This window comes from Lynx rufus, unplaced genomic scaffold, assembly GCF_022079265.1.
Source record: "Lynx rufus isolate CCGP_SWC_20201006 ecotype Redwood Valley unplaced genomic scaffold, mLynRuf1.p SCAF_11, whole genome shotgun sequence".
In the NCBI taxonomy this organism is placed as follows: domain Eukaryota; kingdom Metazoa; phylum Chordata; class Mammalia; order Carnivora; family Felidae; genus Lynx; species Lynx rufus.
This window is the reverse complement of record NW_025814825.1, coordinates 35,973,783-36,000,713: the sequence shown is the minus strand read 5'-3', so window position 1 is coordinate 36,000,713 and position 26,931 is coordinate 35,973,783. Positions and strand designations below refer to the sequence as shown.

The 26,931-nt window shown below is 46.4% G+C and overlaps 1 protein-coding gene across 2 annotated transcripts in view; it reads left to right on the top strand.

The window, feature by feature from the left end:
• The first annotated feature begins 3,771 nt into the window (after window positions 1-3,771).
• PDLIM1 (PDZ and LIM domain 1) overlaps window positions 3,772-26,931 on the top strand; it is a 48,121-nt gene continuing 24,961 nt past the window's right edge. The window contains exons 1-4 of one of the 2 annotated variants that reach the window (XM_047073200.1): window positions 3,772-3,968; window positions 20,147-20,298; window positions 21,902-21,986; window positions 26,683-26,882. In XM_047073200.1, coding sequence (XP_046929156.1) covers window positions 3,873-3,968; window positions 20,147-20,298; window positions 21,902-21,986; window positions 26,683-26,882 — 533 coding nt within the window. In that variant the 5' untranslated portion in view covers window positions 3,772-3,872. Of the gene's footprint in view, window positions 3,969-15,016; window positions 15,083-20,146; window positions 20,299-21,901; window positions 21,987-26,682; window positions 26,883-26,931 lie in introns of those variants that run through there. The other variant, XM_047073201.1, reaches the window with a different exon arrangement.

Sequence of the window (26,931 nt, the reverse complement as noted above, 5' to 3'; positions counted from 1 at the left end):
CCGGCACTCTCTCTGGGCCAGCGGGGCTCAGATCCCCCTTAGGGGTAGAGTCTAGGAGTCAGGTCCCTCAAGAAACGCTTAGCCCAGGGGAGGGGTCCTAGCAGCGATCTCCAGGAATGGGGGCTCTGCGGTCACAAGTACAGGACTTGTCCTGGAGATTAAATAAAACTATAGTTCAAGCCTAGCCCAGCCTGGACTCCCTGTCCTTATGAACTGGAGCTGTTGTTCCAGGAAGCCAAGTCTCAGCACAGTGGCTCTGGAGGGTCCTGGCAATGGCTCGCTGGGGAGTGGAGGAATGAGGGGGAGGGGGCGTTGTGTTCGCTACATCTGCAAGAAGGCTTACTGGAGGAACCCACACTGTAAAATTGAGAGCTGGGAAGGCCCACTGTCCCCCCCTGATTTTCTGGACCACTTTTTCCTACCCTCCTTGCTTCCCATTTCTCCTGAATTCTCCTGCAAGTCCCCCCACCCGCCCACGCCCAAAAATTTGATTGATGAAGGCTGTTTAGGTCAATAAACTTTTATGGAATGCATTATAATAATAACAATAAGACAACTGAACTTCAGAGAGGTTGCTTAAGGGCATTCCCTTAGTACTCGGCTTGAGTCTAGGGTCTGAGGGACCTGGAGAGTATAGATAAACAAGTAACAGTGTTTAAGATAAGACAAGGTTGCTTGCATTTGCAAGGGGTCAGAGCTGTCAATCACTGGGTATTTTCTGAGTACAAGTTGTGTGCCCATCTCAGAGCTAGCTTCTAGATAGAAGATGAGGTGCCTACCCTCCACCCCAAAACCCTAGCATTTAGTCTCCATCCATCTAAGGACCTTGTTTTGAGAGAGAGAGAGAGAGAGAGAGAGAGAGCATGCACATGGGAGAGGCAGAGGAAGAGAGAGAGAATTTTTTTTTTAATGCTTATTTGAGAGAGAGAGAGAGAGCAGGGGAGGGGCAGAGAGAGAGAGACAGAGAGAGAGAGAGAATCCCAAGCAGGCTCCACACTGTCAGCACACGGAGCCCCACACGGGTCTTGATCCCGTGAACAGTGAGATCATGACCTGAGCCAAAACCAAGAGTTGGACACTCAAACTACTCAGCCACCCAGGCACCCCTCTCCTAATTTTTGATAGCAGGTAGGCATCATTTTTATTTTTTAACATCAAATTAACAAATAATTTTGTTTATAAATAATACTATTGGGTTTACACATAATTTTGTAAACTCTTTTTTATGTAATTTTGAAAGCACATCCCCTGCCTCCTCGTACCCTTCACTGTTTTCATGTTCATGCTGTGTACTATTCCCTCACGGCCATACCATATTTAGCCACTTCTCTGTTACTGCTTGATTCCAGTTTTTCGTCATTATAAATAATGCAGCTATAAATATCTTTGTACATATAGCTTTTTTCTCCTTTGAAATTATGTCCTTGGAATCAGTGCCCAGAAAGGGGATGACTGGGTCAAAGGGTGGACTGTTTCATAGCTCTTGCTGTGGAAAGCCGGACCGCAACCAAGAACATTTAACAACCAAGAACATTTAACATTTAACAGCAGCTGTGGACTTGGACGACCTCAGAGCAGTACTAGGGCCCCATATTTGTAAAGAATATTGCATGCAATAAGTACTCATTGGCACCTACGATGTATCAGGTTCATGCCAGTGGGACACCTGGGAAGAATGAGAGGCAGCCCCCTGCTCTTGGGGAACACAGAGGCTGTGGCTTTTCAACCTTTTTCTCCTCCTAGAACACAAAATATTCAAAACTACTGCACATCTACAGGCAGACTCAGAATTTAATGATTCCCCCAAATTCTGCAGGGACTTGAAACACTAACATGTTTTCTAATCCACAGAACCTAATTGAAGAGGGTATATGTTTGGCTTCGATGAAGCAGGTGGCTGGTTCCTGGCTATAACTCCATTCCTTTTTTCTCAGATTCAAGAAAGAATGTCAGGTTGCGGGGTGGTGGTGGGGGGTGGAAGGGATGTAGAGATAACATAGATCCACTTTGAGCAACCAATTCGAGGCATATGCATTTGTGCTGTGATACAATTGGAGAAATAAAATATTTGTTTATATGCAAATCTATGCACAGTGCCGGGGTCACAGAGACAGAGCTCTGCTTTTAACAAAGGCATACAGCATGCGCTGTGTGCCAAGCACTGTGCTGGGGCCCAAGTGCCAGTACGAATGAGCGCCAAGAAATCTATGAAGAACCTGGGCCCAGGGGGGCAAGGTGGTCATAAGGGTGGCCAGTGAATTGCATTCCTTACATACTACGTGCCAGGCACTATTCTAAGCACTGGGATACAGCAGTGATCGAATTAGCTCCCCTCTGGGAACTAATGGTTAGAAGTGGGGATGGGACAAACAATAAGTAAAATATTAACTATATGTCAGATGGTGATAAATACAATGGAGAAAGATAAAATAGGGAAGGTAAGAGGGCAGTCTAGAGAGAAGTTTCTAGATTTCTTAACATTTATTCATTTTTGAGAGACAGAGGGTGAGCGGGAGAGGGACAGAATCAGAAGTAGGCTCCAGGCTCTTAGCTGTCAGCACAGAGCTGATGATGTGGGGCTCGAACCCACTGATCATGACGGGAGCCAAAGTCAAAGGCTTAACTGACTGAGCCACCCAGGCGCCCCTGGAGAGAGGGTTTGAAATTGAGTGCACTCAGCAATGGCCTGTATGATGACATCTGAACAAAGAGAACGCCATGGATGGCTGGAGAAGAGAATTCTAGACAGAGGCCCTGCTGTGAGGCCCTGAGGCAGGAGCAGGGCCAGTGTGGGGTAGGGGTGGGGGGACAGTAGGAGGATATGAGGTCAGACAGGGAGTTGGGTTATTCTGTGGGTGGCCTGATAAGCGTTTGGACTTCAGCCTTACTTGGAGTGCAGACCCAGCGGACAGCGGGGAACCTGGTCTGGTCTGGCGTGGAGAATGCACTGAAAGGCCAGGGTGGCAGGGAGCCCATTACAAGGCAGGTAGCAGGCTGGGAACTCAAGTTTTTGTCCTCAATTTAGGGCTCTCTCCACGCGCTTAGCCCTTGGCCCACCCCGGACTTGACGTCTGAAATGAAGGTCAGAACCTACGGCGAACTCGAACTCCGAACTCCCGTCTGGAGGAAAGGTTTCTAGGAAAGTTGTGAAGTCCAGTCACAACATCGTGCGATGGTCTCATTAGCATTAGGAAAGTTCCAGTGTGAGCTTCTGCAGCACGGGGAGCCCAGGCGGGGTTACGGTTACATCACTGACGAGCGGTGTGGCCTCGGGCGAGCCTTCTAACTTCAGGCCGGCTCACTTAGTTCATCTGTAAAATGGGGTTAAACGCCCTGACTGCCCCAGCGCATCCCATGAGATCATTCGAAAGCACCTTTTAAACATCATTAGCATTCACGAGAAGCAAACGTGAAAATGCAGTGGACCTCTGAGGGCTGAGTTAGCACAGCACTTCCAAACTCATTTTCGAAAGCGCCGAGCCCGGCTTTGTCTCCGGCGCGGTGTGTGTGTCGGAACCTGCTTGGCTCGCACCTAGCACCCCCGGCGGGGCTGGGAGCGGCGGCTGCCTGCGCGGGGAAGAGGGGGGGAGGGCGGGAGACGCTGCTGGGGCGGGGCTGCGGAGAACCCGGACCCCCCGACCCGCCTCGGGGCTGCCCGGGCGGGCGCGCTGGGCGGGGAGCGGCCGCGGGCCGGGCGGGGCGGGGCGCCGGGGCGGAGCCGTCCCCGCCCCCGCGCGCCCCCACCCCCGCGCGCTCCCTCCTCACGCCCGCCCCAGGCTCCCGGGGCCCGCGCCGCGCTCTCTTTCTCCGACAGCTGCCGGGAGCCCAGCGCACCGCGTCCTGCACCGTCTGTGCCCTCGGGTCGCCCCGCCATGACCAGCCAGCAGATAGTCCTCCAGGGCCCGGGACCATGGGGCTTCCGCCTCGTGGGGGGCAAGGACTTCGAGCAACCCCTGACCATTTCCCGGGTAAGAGCGCTCGGGACGCTCAGGGAGCCGGGAGCATCGAGCTGGGGAGCGGCGGACCCGGAGGGGACCTGGGGGAGGGGGTCCGGGGTCCCGCGGTCGCGCTGCCTGGAGACCAATGTTAGGGAGCCCGGGCCCGAGCTAGCACGGCCGGTCGCATCCAGGTGCGCCTCGCGCCAAGCGCTCCCCGTGCGCCTGGGGCCTCCGCCCCTTCCCCGCCGCTGCGCACCCGGGCGAGGCGAACGGGCGGCGGCCGGGCGCGCTCTGCCGGTGTCAGCGCGCGCCAGAGAGGGGGCAGTTTTCGTTCTTTCGCCACCGAAGCGCGGCCCGGCGTGTGGGCGCGCCTTGTCCACGCGCGAGGGCGTGAGAGTCCCCGCAGCTACCGCACGCTGGCAGGTATCCCGTCCCAGTTCTTCACAAGTCGCCCGAGTGGCTGAAAGTAGATTGGAAGCAGCTGGAAAGACCTGGAAGTGAGGTGGAGTAGGTGGGAAGTTTACCCGGGGCAGGTGTGATGAATTTCTGAAACAACTAGTTTTCCACTCTTTGGACTTAACTCCGTGGCCAGGTCTCACCTCGTTCCTACCTTTTGGAGAACGTACCGGATTTTGGAAACAAGCAAGCCCAGATAAACCCTCTTGGACATTCCCCTCCTCCTGCGGGAGATGGCCATGCCTTATTTCTTCCTGCCGTTCCCAGGTTATCAGCCGAACAGCCACTTTTGCCCAGGGATACTGGGTGGGGAGGAGTTTTCACTTTGCGTGGAGGGGGAATGCTGCTTGAAAGCTTCTTAGAGGGGCCTTTCTTTGGGAAGGCCCAGGTGTCATGGGAGACCACCAGGCCCATTACCCTGGAATAAAGCAGAAACCCCAGGGAGACTCAGACTCAGGGTTTGGAGGCCCAGGCTTAGGTCTTCTAGTCTGGACTAACTGTAATGTCCCAGTGGGAGTTGCCCTATTCACTGCCTGCATCTAAAAGGCAGCCAATAAATATTTTCCAATAAATGACAAAGGGGAGCAAAAAGCATTCCCTGGTGTTAACACCCTGCCTAGAGGCCTGGTATTCCATTTTGGGGGCCATCTGCTTGCTGAAGCTGACCCTAAACTTGCCTCCCCAGTCATCTGAACATCCCTTTGTTCTTTGTGGGAGGATGGAGAGGGAAGGGAAGATCCTGTGGGTGTTTTGTTTGTTTTTACTTAAATCCCTGCCTCCAGCGGCTGAAGGAATATGGTGGGGGGTGCCGGAGGCAAAGAATTGGGGGGCCTCTTCTTGGATTCTCTGCCAATCACTGTCCCGGCCATATTTCCTTCCAGGTAGGTCTAGCCTAGTGAGGTCTTCTCTGACTATCCCGTCCCCTAAAGGGGCAGGTGACTCAGATCTTAGGCCCTGTTCCCCCTTTGTTCCACCTGCTATCCTGAGGGGACTTCTTTTGTTATTCTTACAGGTACATGCTGTCTTCTCAGATACCAGCCAAATTCCTCAAGTGTAGAAACTGTGCCTTCTCCTAATCTAGACCCCTGCCCCCAAGCCTGGCACTGAGCTGAACCTGACTGTACCCAGTCAGTGTTTGCAGGCTTATTAATAAATGCTTGTCCTGGGAAGGCACATTTAGACTCGCTTACCTCATAGTCCATTTGTCCTTGCCCTTTGTGTCTATAATTAACCTGTCAGCCCTTTCCACTTCTGAATTTATATATGGCATGAAACCTTTTTTTAAGAAGTGGAGGCTATATTGCCAATCTGTTAAAAGGGCAGTTACTTCCTGTCATTTTAACTGCTTTAAAAAAGTGCAAGTGGCACTGTGCAGGAATGACTATGTGGCATGGAAACCACAACACTAAATTCATGGGTTTGTACCTTCATATATTTATTCATTTGTTTATGGACTTGTTTATGTTTAACGAGCTTATACTGTGCAAAGCCTTGGGGTCCCAGCTATGAGAGGACACAGCTCCACTTTCAAGGTGTCCGTGGTCTAGTGAGGGAAGCTAATCTTTATAATGCCCTTAGCAGTGGCTTTGACAAGTGACAGTGACGCAGAAGAGGGGACGTTCTCATGCTCACCATTATACAGTTGTTTCTTCATGTCATTATTTCTACGTGGGATAAAAGATGTGTCTCCTCACCTCCTGGGGATGAGAAAATCGTCCTCAAGGGGCCCTGAGGTGGTCGTCTGAGATCTTACGGTGGTCTGGTTTCTACTTCTTACTTGAGTTGTACCTGGCGGTGAGCCTTCTTACATTTTTGTCTCTGAGATGGGGGTAACCCCAACCGTCGGCTCCCCGTTGAGGAGCGTGAGAGTGCTCAGGGAACAGGAGAGGGGAGGTGTAAGCACTGACAGAGACACACGCCTTCTGGCTGGCCGGCAGGTGCACTACATTTATCATCTGGGGCAGACACACTTTGCTGGTATGGTTTTATACACATAGATTTTGAGTCTCCACGCCAAAGCAAACCATAAAATTAGGCCAGGAGAGGAGCACCTTTCATTTGAATAAATGCGTTTGCTTTCTGTGGCGTGAATTATTCTGGTATTGGCTCCAGTCTTTTGTGAAGCTACTAAAGCTTCCGGATATAACTGTCATCTTGCATGCTTGAAAGGGGTTCTTTTTCTTTTTTGTAATAAAAAAAAGTCATAAAATATAAATGCATTGGAAACAATTATAAAGTAAATACCTGTATAGTCCCCCACTCAGGACAAGAACTAGAACATTGCCTGCGCTCCAGAAGTGCACCAGACATAATCCTATCTTGACATATGGTAATCACCTCCTTGTTTTTTTCTTTATAGTTTTACCACCTAAATATGTTTCCTGAACACCATAGCTTAAGTTTACCTGTTTCTGAGTGGAATCATACAGAACACATTGTGTGTGTAGTTCTTTTACTCCTTATTGTTTATTTCTATTATTGTGATAAACTTAAAATTTCAATCCAGGTTTTCAACTTTAAATGGGCATGAACCAACTTGCTTCCTCTTCCCAGTTTCTACCCCAAGGCCCCTACTGTGGACTTCGTGATGATCTAGCCACATATTTGCCTCTGTCCTCTGAGATTTTTTTCTCTGTCACTTCCTGCTCCAAATCTACAGTTGTCTCTCCTTAAGGTTCCCCCCCCCCCATATCAATATCTTATTTCCTCTAGTTGCTTTCAAGGGAAGCCTTCAGAGAATCCACACCCAGACCGAAATTGCTGCCCAATTTATGTTGACTGTTTTTCTGTCCCAGCAACTGACAAAAGACAGGAAAGGGTGGGGCCAGAGATAAGGGGGTGCTCTTGGTGGGAGGAGCTGTTATTTGCCTCTTGAGTAAGCCTTTGCTAAGTAAGAGCAGTGTGGTTTAATGGGGAATGCTGTACCCTTTGCTCGGGTGTCCTAAAGGAAGCTCAATGATGGATACTTGGTAGCCAGAGGGTCTTTTCTGATTTTTAGGAGTGTTCTTTTCAGACTGAAGTAGATTTGCATCATGTCCTAAGGGTCGAAAGAGCAGGGCCTGTCAAATTGTGAAAGGCAAGAAGTGTCCATAAAGGCTCACTATATTTTAATAGCCCTTGCCCCGCACCCCTCCTCACCTGGGAAATATTAGCTGCTCCAGCTGACCATGGTTGATCGAAGGAGAGAGGAGGAAGAGGGTCAAAGGGAAAAGCATTTAAGTGCTTTCAATAATTTTTTTTTTTTTTTTTTTAAGTAATCTCTACGCCCAGGGTGGGACTCAGATTGACAACCCTGAGGTCAAGAGTCAGTCACATGCTCTGACTGAGCCCGCCAGGTGCCCCTGGAATAGCACTTAAGCGAATGCTTGAGCCTACTGGCAGGAAATTCACCAAGCAGTGTTGGGACCTTCTGATCAAATACTCTGCCCTTGCCCAACCTTCTGCATGCCAGGATTTGTCTTTAAAGAGGAGAGGGGGAGAAGAATGACGTTCAGGTATTGTAGCGCGGCAAAGGACCAAGAGGAGATTATCACCTAACCGCTGAGGTCACACTCTCCTTGGCTCATCAGGACTGGGAAGAGCACCAAGCAGTTGCTTTTGTGCAGAGAGCAGGGACTGGCGGCTCCTTCCCGAGGATGCCACCCCATTGTTCCACAGAGAGCTTTGCTTTAGGTAATTTGTTTGAATTTACACAATTTTACATTGACTGAACTGCTTCCTTGTAAAGAAGAGGGTAGAAATTGGTTAAAAATGAGCAAAGGTGGCTATGTCAGAAAATCAATTTTTAGAGGATGATTTGACTTCCAGTGTGTCTCAGGAAAGCCTGGGGAAAACTGCCAGAACGTCTGTATGGTACCTGGTAACATGTCCAGGGCGGAGACTCAGGCTGAGCTCCTCTCCGGTCCTGAGCACCACACTGGGTGACCCTGGGCACATTGTTCACCTTCTCTGTGGTTCAGTTATCCATAAAGATAAAATAACAAACCAGCAAACCCACTGGTTTTGTACCCTTTGAACACGAGGGCCTACTTCTTCGCTGTTAAGAAATGTTTCAGCTTTAGGCAATATGGTATTGGTTGTACCTTCGACTATGAGTTGATTAAGAAAATGTATTCTGAATTCAGAAGTGTTTTCAGATGATTCTGTGTTGTGTTATTCATCCGTGATTATCTGTGTTCAGATGACTCTTGTGTTAATCATGAGATTGGTCTGGCTTCAAAGCCCACAGCCTTAGTCTCTATCTCATAATAATCATTTTAACAGTGGCTAACGTATCTTGAATGTCCACTCTGTGCTAGGTGTGCACTTGCATTATCTTCTGTGTTCCCCACAACCCATGACAGACACAGGACGCTCCAGCAGTAAATTGCAAAGCTGGGATTTGAAACGAGGCAGACTGGCTCCCAGGCTAGCTTTAACCACTGTGTTCTGCCTCTAGGTGATCCCTGTCAATATTTCATTGGTGGGAATCTTGGCACATAACTCAGCTCCAAGAAGTGCTAATGGTGGTACAGGTACAATGTAAGGGGTAGGGAGGACCCTCCTGGGCTCCTCACCCCAGAGCCTATCATACCCGTGAGAGTTGGCCGTGGTGACCTTAGCTGTTTTGTGGCCTTAGCCCAGGTGCTCCTGGAGCTCTGAGCATCCCAGAGACCAGCACTTCCCCTCCCTAATCCCCGGAAAAGCCAGAAGCCATGGCCCCACCTGCGAGAATTGACAGTCCAGCTGTGGGATTCCATGACCACGTGGCCAGTGGAGAACAGAAGCACAGAGGATTTGAAGGATTAGAGAGAAGCCTGCCAGGGTGGGTAGGAGGGGATTTGGGGGCAGTTTTTGTGTCAAATGAAGATGAGTAGGGATAAACAGATCCACGTTGCTCAGCCACTTATGGGCCTGGAAAGTGGCAGCCAAGCCAAGGCCAAAATGAAACATACCCATGAAAGCCTAAGGGAGAAAAAGGTTATTTCTGTATGGCACTTAGCACCCTGTGTGATTGTCGATGTCGTTAGCCTCATCGTGGGCGAACTGGAATGCTCCTCCGTAATTGAGGCCTGCGGTGTGCTTTCACGTACGTGGTACACTGCCTTCTGGGCAAATTCCATAAACCTTTGAAATGATTTCCTGAAGAACACTATGGTCTTGAAGGAGCCCGGGTTCTTGACCAAGGACTGAGAGCCCAGTTTTTATAGATTGGACTACTCATATTACCACGTGAGACCGTAAGGACACAGGTATGACCTACAGAAGATAAAGATGTCTGAAATGCATATGGATGGATTAAATTCAGATAGGGCCACAAGGTTTTACGTCTATTTCTTTTTTTTTTTAACTTTTTTTAATGTTTTGTTTTATTTTTGAGAGACAGAGAGAGACAGAGCTTGAGTGGGGGAGGAGCAGAGAGGGAGGGAGACACAGAATCCAAAGCAGGCTCCGGGCCCCGAGCACAGAGCCCGATGCGGGGCTTGGACCCACGAACGCAAGATCATGACCTGAGCCAAAGTCGGTTGCTCAACCGACTGAGCCACCCAGGTGCCCCAACATCCATTTCTTTTTTAAATGAATTGTGAAAAATACTCATGCTTCTGAAGCTGAACCCATACCCATACCCTATGACCAACAATTCTGATAGTTAAATACTCCATAGAATCGTGTCCATATGGGCAGCAAGACATGTGAAGAGTTTTCAAAGCAGCACTATTCACGGTAGCCCCAAACTTGAATAATTCCAGTGTCTAACAACAATAGGATGGATAAACAACTAGTAGTAGAGTTAGAGGACATTAAACACCACCGGCAGTTGTAGGAATTGCAACTCTGCACAATGACATGAAGGAAACATGTAAAAGGGAAAATACTATGTGATTTCAGTTATGTAAAATTAGGCAAAATTAATCCATGGTGTTAGGAGTCAGGGTCAGGCTAGCAATGGGAAGGTGGTAGGAGGGGCCTTCAGAAGTTCAGTTCTGTTTCTTTACCTAGTGCTCGGTTCGTGGGTGCCCTTTCTGTGTGAGACTCTATCCAGCTGTGTGTTTATGATTTGTGCACTCTTCTATATGTGTGTTACACTTCAATTAAAAGTTTCTATAAAAACTTTCATGCTTGGGGCATCTGGGTGGCTCAGTTGGTTAAGCGTCTGACTTCAGCTCAGGTCATGATCTCATGGCTCATGAGTTCAAGCCCCACATCGGGCTCTGTGCCGACAGCTCTGAGCCTGGATCCTGCTTTGGAGTCTGTGTCTCCCTGTCTCTCAGCCCCTCCCCCACTCACACTCTGTGTCTCTCTCCCTCAAGAATAAATAAACATTAAAAAAAAAAACTTTCATGCTTGTTATAAAAAAAATTAAATAATGTAAAAATGTGGAATGCATAAGGTTAAGATCCCTCCCCACACCCTTCCCCAGTCCTACTTCCCAGAGGTAAATAAACTCTTGACAGTTTGCTACAAAACTTTTCAGACTTTTCTCTATTCGTGTAACATTTTTAACATCAATGTGCCATGTCATAGTAATTTACATGTCATGTAGACATCATTGCTTTGTACCTTCTGCCTTTTTTTTTACTGCAGCAAATCAAAAGTTAAAGACATCTTGATGTCATGGTGAAATGTAGTCTCAGAATCAGCCTGCTCTGGGCTCAAACTCTGTCTTGTTCACTTACCAGCTCTGTGTCCTTGGGCAGGGATAGCCCCTGAAACTTCAGTGTCTTCACTTGTAAGGTAGGGATGATAGTAATTGTCTTCAAAAGACTGTGGTGGGGATTAAGGTGATGTGTATAGAGAGGCCAGCACCATAGTGAACGCCTAGAAGGCATCAGGACGCAGTGCTATTAGATAAATACCAGGGGTGATCTGTGCATTGAGTGCTTATTATAGGCCAGACATTGTTCTAAACTTTTGACACCCGTAATGTCATTTAATCCTCCCAACAAACTAATGAGGTTGCTGCTATTATAAATTCCATTTGATAAGTAAAGAAGCTGAGCTATAGAGAGCACCTTGCCCAAGGTCATGTGGTTAGTCGATGGTTGGGCTTTGGGTTATGGATGGTAATTATTGGAGCGATTTAGAAACACATGGGGTTCATAAAGGCTTGTTTGTGAGATTCGGTGATTTTTTGATAAATTAGGGTGTTCTATTTTTTTTGAACTCCTTTTTAATTTTATTCCTACCTAAGAAATAGTGTTTGGTCTTTCAGACTAGGAGAGCAGTCTCTGAGTTGTCCTTCCTCAGTGTAATAGCTTCCTTCACACTAACCATGAAGTGAAGCTGAATTAAGGCACAACTCATCTACAAGCACCCAAACCCTACTCTGTTGCCTCATTTTGTTGAGAAAATGGTTACAGTGTAACATTTTGAAACTTTCTTGAGGATTTTCAGGGGAACCTGTATAAGCTCCTACAGCTTCTGTGACTATAATGTAGCTTCAAAGTGTGGGCCATACCTGGGTCCACAAAGAAATTGAGTTAAAAGTATGACTTGAGAGTTCAAATTCCACATCTAAATGGCATACTGCAGGGAAGCCTGGGTGGTTCAGTCGGTTAAGCATCCAACTTCGACTCAAGTCATGATCTCATACGGTTTGTGAGTTCAAATCAGGCTTCTGCTGTCAGCACAGAGCCCACTTCGGATCCTCTGTCCCCCTTTCTCTCTGCCCCTCCCCTGCTCATGCATATTCTCTCTGTCTCTCAAAAACAAACAAACAAATAAATAAATAAATGGCATACTGCAGGGTTGGGTGCTGTTCTGTTGCCCACCTCAGAATCTTTTAAATTTATACCCTACTTTGATACAGCCATTAAATCCGTGGAGGTTGACCCTAACGATACATGGCACTGAGACTGAACTTGAATTCCAAATTTCCTTATTCCAGTCTTCTTTTATATAATGCTGAATTATATCATTTATGCTATCTCACCTACTCGTAAGAAGAATTTAAGGTGATTTACAACACACATTTACAATATTTCAACATAACACACATCATACGGTTTAAAATAAAATTGGACCATAGAAGAGGAAAGAGATGTGCCAGACCTTTAAATCAGATGGTTTCTCTAATTGCATATCACACTGAGCTGTAAGGGTTCTGGCTAAGGCAAAATAGCAACCATGTTGAATGATTCAGCATCTGGAATGAAATTACTTCTACAAAATGAAGTTTGCATATCACCTTCAAGGGTGTTGACCAGCATGATGGAAGCAATACACACACACACACGCATATATACACACGTGTGTGTGTGTATAAAGATTTTATCTTCAAAAAAAATGTTTTAACATTCATTTTTGAGAGGCAGAGTGTGAGTGGGGGAGGGGCAGAGAGAGGGAGACACAGAATCTGAAGCAGGCTCCAGGCTCTGAGCTGTCAGCACAGAGCCCGATGTGGGGCCCGAACTCACAGATGGCAAGATCATGTCCTGAGCTGAAGTTGGACACTTCACCGACTGAGCCACCCAGGCACCCCATTTAAAGATTTTATTTCTAAATAATCTCTACACCCAACATGGGGCTCGAACTCAAAACCCCGAGATCAAGAATCACACACTATACTGACTGAGCCAGCCAGGCACCCCTATACGTATGTATGCATGTGGTGCACATATATGTATCATGTATGTGTATGTATATATATATATATATATCACGGTATGTATATATTTATATTCTGTTTCAGTAAGAGATAGAGAAATACTCTTCTCATGCATGTTTCTTTCAAGGGCCTTTTGTGTATCTTAATAGGAGTGTAAGCCCTTGAGGTTGTTTCTGGAGGAAGATTTTAGGGTCTGAGTATTTTTTGCTTACCTTGTAACTTCAGGGAGAGAGCTTTAGGGGAAGGGGTAATCAAACCCATGTTTCCAAACTTGATGAGCATCAACATTTTCTGGGAAGCTTTACAAAATGTATAGATTCCCCAGGGGATCTGATGACTGGCCTGCCTGGGAACAATGGCATCATCCTTGCAAATATCAGAGTTTTCCTGAGTTCTTGGTAACATGGCTCCATTTCTGGCCTGAGGTGTAGATACCAGTTCCAAGGGGCAAGGTTAACCGTGTTCTGTGAACATTCAGGAAATTGCCCTATATTCCTGTCCACAGGTGAAAGAACCTTCTGAATAGAAATAATTTTTTTCCTTAGGGAAAAAAAGCTCTGCATCAGAACTGTTTAAACTATTTGGTGACTATTTAGTTAAAATCACTCTCTCTGTCAAAAGGGTAATAGTTCAGTTTGTCATCCAGACTGGAACACTGCTAAAAGTGAAATGGAGTGCTTTTGATAATTAAGCTGGGAAAATAGGTTAGTGTCCTGAGCCAACTAGGGTGTCTCATAATCCTAGCCATAAAGCATTTTACATTTAATTTTGCTTTACGTAACTTTAAAACTAAGCCAGTGATCACACAGACACATTTGCATGAGGGGTCAGGAGGCAACATAAATGAGTTTTGACTTGAGGGTGAGGTAGTAAAAAACTATTAGGTAGCTGCAAGAGTGGTTGGAGGTTTCTGTCTGTTAGTGCACACTCCATGGAGCTGTGAGTTTTCTGATAAGTGGCAACTGGTACCATGTTTCTGTGTCGGGGGCGATAGAGCGTGGCGGGCGGTGGGGAGGCTGTGCCGAATGGAGAGCTCGTGCCTGATCTAAGGGGGAAGAGGCTTCTCAGCCAGTGCTGATTGTTTAGGTCCAGAATTGCCAGATTTCTCACAAGGAGCTGAGAATGTAGAGTTTTGTGTGAAATTTACCAATATATAAATATTGGCGAGTTTTCCATTGTTCGTCAAAGTACAGTCTTTTTAGAAAACAGCAGGGTTCTTACAGCCTGGTCCGTGTTTACGTCTCCAGCATCATCCCCTTTCTCTCCCTTTGCCAGTCCACATGCTGTGCCTGTAACTTGCATGCTCTTTCCTGCCTCCTGTAGTGCCTTTACACAGTTTTAAGCAATACCTCCTCTTGGGAGTCTTCCCCGATTCCATCCACTGGCTGTTGTACGTGCCCGTCTCCCTCAGGAGATTGGGAACTCCTTGATGGTACGCACCATCTTTTTCACAGCTGCATCCCAGTGCCTTGTGTGGTTCCCAGAATCTGTAAACAGTAACTTGTATTTCTGGAGCTTGACCATGTGCTCAGCCTGAATGATTTCATGTAATCCTTGTAACAGCCTTCTGGTGTCAGGACTGTTATCACCCATGTCTCCTAGATGAAAAGAGGTGAAATATCCTGCCCAAGGACACTTAGCTTACATGTGACAGAGACAGGACTTGAACCCTGACCGTCTGACTTCAGAAGCCACATCTTTTTTTTTTTTAAGTTTACTTATTTTTGAGAGAGTGTGTGTGTGTGTGTCTGTGTGTGTGTGTGCACGTGTTTATGTGCATGCAAGCAGGAAAGGGGCAGAGAGAGAGGGAGACAAAGGATCCGAAGCAGGCTCTGTGCTGACAGCACAGAGCCCGACGCAGGGCTTGAACTCACGAATTATGAGATCATGACCTGAGCTGAAGCTTAACTGACTGAGCCACCCAGGCGCCCCTGGAAGCCACAGCTTAATCAACAAGCTACACTCTCTTTCAGAATGTACTTAAGGAATGGCTGGTGAATGCATGACCGAGAAAGAGAAGACGGGAACAGAAGAGGGATAAAATGGAAACATGCCATTATCACAGAGGAGCAAGGGGTATCTTTTCACTTATGGCCAGCGGGTATGCAAAACATTCAGTTCTGTGTAACAGCTGTGTTTAGTTATTTAGATGTAAATTGAAGAAAGTGGGAGAGCTCCATCGCAGTTCTATTCTGCACCATTTAGAAGTGAAATTAAACTCCTCAAAAACCTTAAGAGCTCAGGAGTCTGGCAGCAAGGCTTTAAAGATGCATCAGGACCTTGCAGTATAGGGTGGTTGTATGGCTTGACCTCTGAGCCAAGTGTCTGCCTGGGGGCTGATGGGTGAGACAGACGTTAAGTAATTTCTGCAGAAAATGGCAGGTTGTTCATTAATGGAAATGGTTGTGCCTAAGCCCATTTGTTCTCATGAAGCAAGAGTGGTGTTGTGTGGTCTCTGGGGAAGAAAGCTGGTAGAGGGTTTTTGAGGATGTCTCTTGAGCTAATGTGTCTGTTTCTTCGGAGGAGTGTACAGGATTGCTTTGTTAGACGTTGAAGCTGACTCCACTGTGAGCTGGTTCTAATGGAATTTGATGGTCAGGAGGAAATTAGAATAGACAGTGTGGGATACGGGGTTAAGTGGATAGACTCTGGAGCCCACCAGCTGCGTAGCCTCATGCAAATAGCTTTAACCCCTGTTCTTTCATTTCTTCAACTGTAAGGATGCAGGTAATACCAGTTAGCTACCTGCTAGCATGGCATGAACACTGATAGGTTAACCCTCGCCAGGTACTTAAACTGTGCCTGACACATAAGAAGCATGTATGAACTGTTGGCTGTTACGATTATGATGAACAGTGTCGGGAGGATGGGAGCTCATCATTCAGGATGGAGACCAACCAGGGTTGTAGACACGGGTCTTCTCCCAGTGCCATGTTCTGATTTGGGTATTTTACTAGGGTGGGGTCACCGGGCCCAGCCCAGTACAGAGCAGCAGAGATGTTTGTCCTGGGGCGGAGACGCCCCGGAAGTTTGTGACACCAGTTCCTTGTGCAGGAGGCTAAGGCAGAGGAGTCTTCTTAAATCTGGGTTTCTCTTTGGCTCTGGCAGTTAGGTTGGGAGCATCTCCTGTGGCATCTTGGTAAACAGAAAGGGAATGGAATTTGGAATGAGGGGATGTGCTTTCAAGTTCAGGCTCAAGCCTTTAGCTGTGAGAACTTGAATCATCCATGGCTTCTCTGAATCTCAATTTCCTTATTTGTGAAATTGTCTTTTTTAATTTTTTTTTTAAAGTGTATTAATTTTTGAGAGAGACAGAGGGAAAGCAGGGGAGGGGCAGAGAGAGAGAAAGGGAGACACAGAACCTGAAGCAGGCTCCAGGCTCTGACCTGTCAGCACAGAGCCCGACGCGGGGCTCGAACTCACGTACTGTGAGACCTTGACCTGAGCCAAAGTCAGACGCTTAACAGACTGAGCCACCCAGGTGCCCCTTTGTGAAATTGTCATATGTTGGTGGTGAGGTCATCAAACACTAGATTGAATGTGAAAGGGCTTTGCATTGTTTAAATCCATTTTTTTTTCAAAAGTAAAAGTGATCCGTTTCTCTGTGTGATCTCATCCAAGTCCCAGCTGATGATATTGTCTTATAACTTTCTGAGATTTCCCTTAGCTTCCCATCAGTTTGTCTTTAAAAAAAAAAAAAAAATCAGACCAGGAAACGGGGTGGTCAGGGCCCAGTTACTCAGTCTTGGGACTCTTAAGACTGGTTCTAGCTTGTCCAGGACCTGTCGGGATGTACTTAACAAATGCCTCTCCCACAAGACAGTTTGAACCAATGCTGGAAATTCCAGAGTTCTTAGAAGCTGAGCATTTTAAAGTAAAAAAGAAACTTCTGTTTTCATTTTCTCAAGCCTGTCCCTTCCCACCCCACCCATCTCATCATTTTAGTTTTGTGGGTAGTTACATTCCAGGATAGCGCTATTGAAGGAAATGATTATTTGATTCCTTTTGAAATAGCCATTTATGAAAGGGTATAATAAAGCAACATGTTATATATTTAACAACACTAGATATTTTAGATTCAGTCATTCATTGGACAAATATTTATTGAGTGACTACACCAGGCACTGAGGATACCACAGCACAAAAGGCAGACAAAAATCCTGCCCTCACACACCTTACTGTTTAGTAGGCCCTCAGGCATTAAGTCAATAAACCCACAAAATAGATTTACAAATCTAATGTGACAAGTGTCATGAGGAAGAAAAACAGTGTGTTAGAAGGAAAGCGGGGATTTACCTTATATTGGAGGTCAGGGAAGGCCTCTCTGAGAGTGGGTCATTTAAGTGTGACCAGAAGGAAGAGACTAAGTTAATCAGGACAGAGGTTACAGGAGATGCTAAGGCCCTGTGGTTGGAGAGAACTAAGGAAGGCCATGTAGCTAGAGCTTAGTTGGGGAGAGTGGTATGATGAAGGTGAGGAAGGAAGTGTGGTCTGCACCGACCTTGTTAGTGATTCTGGATTTTATCCTAAGGGGTCTCTTTAACGCTATTAGATTTCACACTAATAGATTTCACACTATTAGATTTTATGATAGATGGGTTCCATCAGGCTGCTCTTTCTGGAGATAGAATTTGCTGACAGAATTATTGCCAATCTCAAACAGAGTAATGCCTGGGGCCATTTTTTTTTAAAGCAAGCTCTATGGCCAGTGTGGGGCTTGAACTCACAACCCTGAGATCAAGAATCGCATGCTACACCAGTTGAGCAAGCTAGGCGCCCAAGGTCTCTTGCTTTTTACAAGCCAGATCTCTGGTAAATAGATGATGGGAAAGCCAGAAAGGAAGGTTAGGAGGTCACGATCCCTGCACTGGCTTCCTGCTACATTCCAGAAGAGTTTTGCCTGATAAAGTCATAGCATGTCTGAGCTGGAAGGGACCCCAAGGATCAAGTCATCCACCCCTTATTCCCTGGGGTCAGGGAACTGTTGGGAGGGATGGGCCATGACGACAGCATCGCACCAGCCATCTCGGAAGGGTCAGTGTTTTCAGATGGGTGAGGGCTGAATAGAAACTGTGGCTACTAGGGCGCCTGGGCTCAGTCGGTGGAGCATCTGACTTCGGCTCAGGTCATGATCTCGCGGTTTGTGAGTTCAAGCCCCACATCGGGGTCTGTGCTGACAGCTCAGAGCCTGGAGCCTGCTTCAGATTCTGTGTCTCCCTCTCTCTCTTCCCCTCCTCCTCCCCCACTCACACTCTGTCTCTCTGTCTCTCTCAAAAATAAGTGAACATTGAAAAAAAAGAAAAAGAAACCATGGCTGCTGAAAACTGCATCAGCCACAGAGGCCTCCCACACAAACCTTGTGTTCTGGTTTGGTGCCTCGAAGGGCCTCTGACCCATGGTGTGGCTTTGTGGAGACACCCGGATGTTCACAGGATCTTCCACGGTGGCTCCAAGGGGAGGCAGGATGCCCTGAGCGCTGGGAGTCTGGGTGTGTTGCCACCACTCTGCTCCCGGGGGACTTGGAATCCCATCAAGGAAGGTCTTTTAATATCACAAGTCATAGACCAACCCTGGGATGACAGTAGTATTTTTAGCACACCTTGGTTTAGAAAATACCTAGTAGCAAACAATTACTCTGTGGTTAGTACTCCTTCTGAATGAGTTTGTACTTTATTCATTGCAATAACATCTGTAGTTCACTTGAAAAATAGCTGTACATCTGTTGGTGTGTGAAGCAGGATATTTATTCAGTCCACATGTATTGCTGCTCAGTAGGCAAATGGATTTGACAACCCATTGCAGTAATTGACTGGCTTTCCCCAAGCATGGGTGGCCCATAAATTGGGAACTGCTAGTTCAGAAGCATTGGCCTGGAGCACCCAGCTGGCTCAGTCAGAAGACCGTGTGACTCTTGACCTCAGGATTGTGAGTTTGAGCCCCACGCTGGGTGTAGAGATCACTTAAAAACAAAATCTTGAAGGGTGCCTGAGTGGCTCAGTTGGTTAAGTGTCTGATTCTTGATTTCCACTCAGGTCACGATCTCACGGTTCGTGGGATTGAGCCCCGCATCGGGCTTTGTGCTGACAGTGTGGAGCCTGCTTAAGATTCTCTATCTCCCTCTCTCTCTGCCCCTCCCCCACTTGCTCGTGGTTGGTCGGTCTCTCAAAATAAATAAACATTTAAAAAATAAGTAAAATAAAATCTTGGGAAAGAAAAAAAAGAAGCATTGGGCTGCAGAAAACCAGCCACCTATAGGAAATGATCCTAATTGTAATCAACTTCTCAGTGGGAGGAAACAGACCATGTAAGCCGCACCACCATATTTTAAAGTATTCTTTATTGCTTTTTTTTAATTACGAGAATAATTCAAGATCATTGTAAAAGCCAAAAACATTATACAAATGTATAACTGTGAACAATTTTGTGTGAAGTGTTCCAATTTGTTCTGTGCATAAATAAGATTTTTATAGAAATAAATAGGATGTCGCTATGCATTATGTTCTGTGTGTGTGTGTGTGTGTGTGTGTGTGTGTCTGTTTAAATGTTTATTTATTTTTGAAGGAGAGAGAGTGCAAGCAGGGGTGGGGCGGAGAGAGAGGAGACAGAGGATCCGAAACAGGCTCTGTGCTGACGTGGGGCTCAAACTCACGAACCGTGAGATCATGACCTGAGCTGAAATCAAAAGTCGGACGCTTAACCAACTGACCCACCCAGGCATCCCTATGTGTGTGCGTGTTTTTAACATACTTGGTAACTTATTTTAAGGAAGCAACAAGATTGAGTGGGAAGAACATTGGGTTTGGGTTCTGGCTCTGTAAATATACTAGTTGGATGATTAGTAATACAGTGATAAACTAGTTGGGTGATCCCAGGTAAATCACAGATCTTTCTAAGCCTCAGTGTCCTGGTCTCTAAAATAGGGACTGACATTTGTCCTCTCTTAGAAGGTTGTCGTAAGGATCCAACGACACGGTATATTGAAAAGGACTCTTTGTAAAGCATGTGTATTGCATGGATATAAAGGATTATTATTATTTAAAGTTACGATTTCAGCCCTTTTCCCCTTTGAAGTGCTCTGATCAGTGACTACTTACACCAGTGGTCATTTACTCAATGGTTTCCTTGGAGACGAATAGGAACTAACCTGCTCTTCCCTTTTTTCCAGGTCACTCCCGGAAGCAAGGCTGCGATGGCTAACCTGTGCATCGGAGATGTAATCACAGCCATCGATGGGGAAAACACCAGCAGTCTGACACACTTGGAAGCTCAGAACAAAATCAAGGGCTGCGCAGACAACATGACTCTCACGGTCACCAGGTAAGGCGTGGAAATGCTCCTTCTTCGCCTGCAGGCTGCTTGTGGGAAGGTCCACCACACCTGTCCCAGATCCCCTCCGGCCCAAGCCCTGTGCCCTGCGGCAGGCCAGCAGGTCTGTGGGATTGGGGTTTCCTCAGGTTTTTCTTTTTCCTCTCGCATTTTCCCAGTGTTTCTTATAGTGTGGGCGTCTCTCTCCAGGAGCTCTGCATTTTCACTTGCTCCAACACAACCAACCAAAACTTTGAGGAAGTCAAATCAGTTAAGCAGTCACCTATGACGAAATGAAAATTTCTTCTCAGATACCATGGAGAATCTACTTAGGATGCTGCGTGCATCACACCATGTGAAGCCGGGGGTACCACCCCTGGAGGTTACAGTGGCAAAGAAAGATACCAACACATTAGACAAAGTGCCGCGTGTAAGCTTAAGTGGTACGAGAAAGGATAGTTGAATGTTCTCAACGGGTCTGGTCACTGCTTGAGGAGAGCACTTGGGCTTGGGAGTGGTCACTGGGGTAGAATTCCCATTCTGTTTCTGATTAGTCTTGGGCGGGGGTGGGGGGGGTTCCTGCAAGGGCTGGATGTCAGGAGAGATTTGGTTTAATATTTGCTGGCTCCCTCTTTCCTGTTGGATCAAGTTCACATTCCTCATTCTGATCTTCTGCTTACCTGCTGTTTAATGCAATTAACCTTGGCTTCCACTGCTCTTCATCATGGGCCCTTTGCTCAGGTTCTTATCTGAAATAGGTTTATCGCTTTTCTACCTTGTGCTGTAAGACTAGTGGGAGGACCAGGTGTAGGGCAGGAGGTCAGAATATTTCATATATGTTAGAGCCCTGCCCCTATAGGAGGCCCCCAACATGGGGCTTGAACTCAAGAACCTGAGATCGAGAGTCACCCCACACCACTTTTTCTATCCCCTCAAAAGCATGTTTGTCCCTCATTCTCCTCTCCATTTCTACCTCACTCCAAGTCCTTTCCAAGACACTCATTCATTCATTTTTTTTTTTTATTCATCTACCAACAAATTCAACAGGTGTATCTTGTATCTGGCCCTGTGCTTGGCAGTCTAACAATACAGGATACGCATAAATGTTCTATTTCATTCTACACTAATGAAAGCTTAGACTAGACTGAGGTTTATGCTATGTGATCAGTACAAAGAAATCCTTTGCACACTCAAGAAGGGAGGCATCACTTTTATTTGGGCCAGCCAGCCTTCACACTTGGTGAGTCAGTTCCCCAGTCTGGCTCAAGAACACTGGGAGGGGTAAAGGAGAAGCTCTTTCTGTCCCGACAGAGGTAGGCCATGTGAGGCTGCTCGGGACCGTAGAGGAGGCTGGTGTGGCTGGGGGTCAGCGACACAGTGCAATGATGGAGGGTGAGGCTGGAAGAGGTCTGCACCACATGGGAAGCCATCAGACGAGACGTCATCAGATGGGTGCTTTGGGAAGATCACACTCATAGCAAACAGAGGGGAAGGCGAGTGGCAGGCAGAGTGTTAGTTCAGAGTGCAGAAGTCAGGCAGCAGTGGGCATTTTCCCGTCCTGTTTTTAGTATATGTGACTTAGCATGAATGAAACAACATTGTCAATGTGTTGCAGATCTGAACAAAAAATCTGGTCTCCCCTGGTGACAGAGGAAGGGAAACGTCATCCGTACAAGATGAATTTAGCCTCTGAACCCCAAGTAAGTACTTGTTCACCGTTGCCACTGCTCCTGTCTTGTCTTCCTTTGACACAACTGTTTGGCCTGCCCTGGGGGCCTGGGCCAAGGTCAGGAGAGCCCTCCACAGACAACCCTGGGACCTGGCTCTTGTTCACTTCTTCCCGTAAGGGAACGCGGGAGGAAAGAGCTGGAAAGCCCCAAGGCAGTGACGCCAGGGCCAGGGCTGGACACAGAGTGTAGGAAGCGATACAGGAAGCGGGTGGAAGCTTTCCTGTGCAGAATAGGGTGGTAGGACTGCATCAACTAAAGGAGCTGGCTCAGCTCACTGTGGATTTCAGATACATGTGAATCATACCAGGCATGAAAATCAGTGTGGGTCCTGAGGTCTAGAACCTGGAGGGGAATCAGAATCGTAACCCTGCCTCTCCTCCCCAGAGCCCACTCTCTTGTTTCCATGAGCCTTGCAACGGAAATCTCCATTTTTATTTCACTGAGACCCTAAAATCGCTAAAATAAAGTGCACTTCAGACTGAAACTGCTAGGCGGTCAGTGCACAATTTGTCAGCCGAATAGAATTTCCGAGGACGGTAAACTGTCTAAAGATCCCATATTTGTAAACAAATCGATTGTAAGTGATTTTCTTTCTTTCTTCCTTAATTGCGTCTTCTAAATTATCTACAATGAATGGGTATTCTTTTGAAATAAGGGGAGGGGTACCTGGCTGGCTCAGTCGGTTAAGTGTCCAACTGTTGGTTTCACTCAGGTCATGATCATGCAGCTTTGTGAGCTCAAGCCCCTCATCGGGCTCTGTACTGACAGCACAGAGCCTGCATGGGATCCTCTCTCTCTACCTGTCCCCTACTCATGCTGTCTCTGTCTCTCTCAAAATAAATAACTAAACTTAAAAAAAAAGTGGAAAAAACTTAAGAATGTTTAGAACATTTTTGTAAAATTCCTTGTGCCTGACCTATTTTCTACAAAGTGTGTATCTTGGATAAATTAATTATTAATAACAAGTTAATAAATAGGGGCTCCCAGCTGAGTCAGTGGAACATGTGACTCCTGATCTCAGCGTTGTAAATTCAAGCCCCATGTTGGGTGTAGAGATTACTTGATTTAAAATCTTAAAAAATAAATAATAAGTAAATTGAGAATGGCTTTTGAAAACTTCTCTTAGACTGATGTGTGATTGTTATACATTTAACCCCAGCTGAAGATTTGAACTTTAATTTTTTTTCCTAAAAAAATTTGGGACACAACTTACTTTTTATGATGAATCAAGATACAATAAAAAGGTAGCACATAACTAGATCTCCTTTATACATGACAGAAGCTTCTATGAAAATGAACTCACAAAGTATGTTGGTGTGAATAAATGAATGGTTGTTTGTAAGTCATGTTTTCTCAAAGGTATCCATTAAAATTTCTGAAATGTAGGCATACAGCATTTTTTTCATTAATATGATAAAAATCATACTCAAGAAATCCTAAGAGTTACATCAAGGACAATTTTGAATCTGGCATTTCAGAACTGGCATGAACGTGTTCAGCTCCTATAAGGAAAGCTCATAAAATGGCACTCAGTTGTAAACTGGCAGTTGTAAAAAAGTTCATTTTTTTAAGTTTATTTATTTATTTTTAGCAATCTTTATACTCAACATGGGGTTCGAGCTCATGACCCTGAGATCGAGAGTTGCATGTTCTTCCTACCGAGCCAGCCAGACTCCGCGTGCAAACTAATTTTAAATGCGCCACTGTTAATTCCAGTTTCCCAAGGCGTTCTTAGCCACTTCACTGAATTTACTATAAATGTTAAGTTCTAATGTGCTAAGTTGTGACATGTTTTATAATACGTAAGAAATGGTTTTGTTCTGGTTTGGTCTACCTAAAATCTTACTTTTCACTTACATAAGGGAATACTTCCATTTCAGTTATACTTTTTATATCTTATGCTTGAATTTTCATCGTTAAGCCTATAGTCCGGTTCCTGTATTAGTATTTTGAAGGTAGTTCTCTTCTTCAAAAAAAATTTAAAAAAATTCTCTGATGCTTTAACACCTAACTTGAGTATATTTTTCTTTTGATTCAGTAATTCTTTGTTCCTATGAAAAACTTCCCACTCTCCTTTTCCCAAAACCTTTCACTTCCAGTCATTCTAAAATAAAAGAATGAGTAAGAACAGAGTTCATCTATAATTAAAAGATCTGTTAGTTCATGTAATGCCAGCCACCACCCCAGCTTATCTGAGGTCAGGGTAGTCACACACCTAGTTTATATTTCCTCATTATTCAGTTTCCTTGGAGACTGATAAATACAAAGCCCAAACAATTACATCATCCATTCCAGAGGCAGGCCCTGAATTAACCGCCTGACTTCTGGAAAGACCAGTATTCACATGGGGTTAGAGATACTCCTTTTAAGTACAAAACGGATGTATTCTCAGAAGATTCTCTATAAAGTGAAAAAGGAGAATGTCCAACCGGAATAATTTTCTATTGACTCTCCATTCTAATTGGAAATGTGTGTCTGGGGAGGGAGAAGGGACTGGACACTGACTGAATGTCTGCTTTGTGGCAGTCACTGTCGTTGGTACACTGATAGGTCATACCAAGTGCTTGTGAGAGAAAGCTTTACTTACTTCCATGTAAAGATGAGAAATGGCCTCAGAGAGGTATAACTGCCCAAAGCCAGAGAGGAAATGATGGGAAAAATGGAGCCAAAACAGAAAAATAGGAATCTTCCTTGGTGCTCAGCATCCTGTGCTGCTCCTTGGAATTGCTGTGGAGACGGAGGTGACGACAGAACTGCGTCCCTGGCTGCAGCTGTGGGTCTGTCCTGCAGTGCTGTAGGGCAGCCACTGACGTGGGCCAAAGTCCCAGGCCACCAACCATCTGCAAGTCCCCTGCTGTTAACGACTATGTATTATTCCTCATGGTAGTTTTGCCATAGGATTTACTTAACCACGCTTTGATTACTGATAAAGTCATTTTTTTTTTTTTTGGTTTATTTTGGGGGGAAGAGAGAGAGTGAAAGTGAGCGGGGTAGGGGCCGAGAGAGAGGGAAACAGGATCTGAAGCAGGCTCCGCACTGACAGCAGAGGGCCCAGTGCAGGGCTCTAACTCATGAACTGTGAGATTGTGACCTGAGCCAAAGTTGGATGCTGAACTGACTGAGCCACCCGGGTATCCCTGCTAAAGTCATTTTCTTAACTAGTTATACTTCCCCTTTTGTGAATGATCTGTGTGTACTTAGCTTTTGTCCAGTGTGGACAAAGTCCACTCAGTGTAACTTATACATTAAAACCTCACTGGTTCTGACTTGTCGAAGAGAAGCCTATCTGAATAGTGAAAAATCTCAATCATAAAACTATTTTCTTTTTGTCTTTTATTTTTAATCAGTACCCAGCGAGGGGCGCCTAGGTGGTTCAGTCAGGTGAGAGTCTGACTTCAGCTCAGGCCCTGATCTCACAGTTTGTGAGCCTGAACCCTGCATCAGCTGTCAGCACAGAGCCTGCTTCAGATCCTCTGTCCCCCTCTCTCTGCCCCTCCCCTGCTTGTGTGCACATGCTCACGCTCTCTCTCTCTCAGTACACAGTGAATTGTTACTTTTCATTGTAATGTATTCTAAGAAAGCGTGAAAGACAACGTTTCAGTGAAAGATTAAGAAAAAAAAAAGGAGCAACAGAGAGAAGACTGGAAGGAAATCTTTGGGGATCAGTTCTTCTGGGCCTGAGTGTTAAGAAGGGGACCAGCGTTCAGGAAGGTTCTGTGTTGGGGAACACAGAAAATATGATGCATGTTGAGTTTAGTAGCTGCACAGAGCGTGCTATCGGGTGGGTCCAGGACATTCGTGCAGAAAGCACCTTCCTGATTGAGTTGTCAGAAAAATCCATGATTTTTAAAACCAGGAATGTTAGTTTAAAAAGTTTGTTGGGGGGGGTGTGTTTGCAAAAACACAATGAGCTCTGGAGCTGTAGGAATTATCCTTGGCTCCTGGCAGTCCAGGGAAGGGGTGGAGGGCACTGTCTCAAATTACAGAAAGAGGGGGAGATGAGCCCAGAGGAGATCAAAGTCCTCTCCGTCAGCTCCCCCCCAGGCACCGCCCCTGTAACAGGTATCGCCTAGCCTTCCATCTGGGCAGCCTTGTCCTTCTAGAGAAACTGCAGATCCTGAACTCCCTTTACCCCTTCCTGCTGGAGCCCTGAACCACCTCTGCCTCCTCAGCAGCTGCTTTGCCCGGTGGCCCCGTGGGCTTCTTATCTTGCTTGTCTAATCCCCTCAGTTCTAGGAAGTTTGTCTCTACCTTTTATCATCTCCTGCTCTGCACTGACCCAAGCCCCAAGAGCCTGCCTGTTCTCCTCCTTGTACCGTAATCCCTTTGGAATGTACTCTGAAAGGGAGTTTCAGCCCAAGCTTGGATCATGACAGCCCAAGGCATCTAGAGGTGTTATGCCCAGGGGGTGCCTAGCTTTGACTGGGCCTCTAGGGAGAACAAGGGGAAACCTACATGCCCAGCTGGAGACTTCCCCGGTTGGTTGGTCGGTCGGTCGGTCGGTGGGTCGTTGCCTGCGTGTCTGGTGGGCACGTCAGAGCCCCTCAGTTGAAGTTTGGTGTTGAACCAGGGCTACCACAGCTCAACAGAACACCTTTCTTTCTGGCACTCAGCCTGCAGTGTCTCTCGGGGGTGTGCACTGATCTCCTCTGATCTCTGCCTACAGGAGGTCCCACACATAGGGAGTGCCCACAACCGGAGTGCTGTGCCCTTTACCGCCTCACCGGCCACCAGCTCTGCCCCCAGGGTCATCACAAACCAGTACAACAATCCAGCTGGCCTCTATTCCTCTGAAAACATCTCCAACTTCAACAACGCCTTGGAGTCCAAGACAGCAGCCAGCGGGCAAGAGACAAATGGCAGAGCGTAAGTAGGCCCTTGGATCCCTCCACAGGCCAGTCCTGGAAAAGGCTGC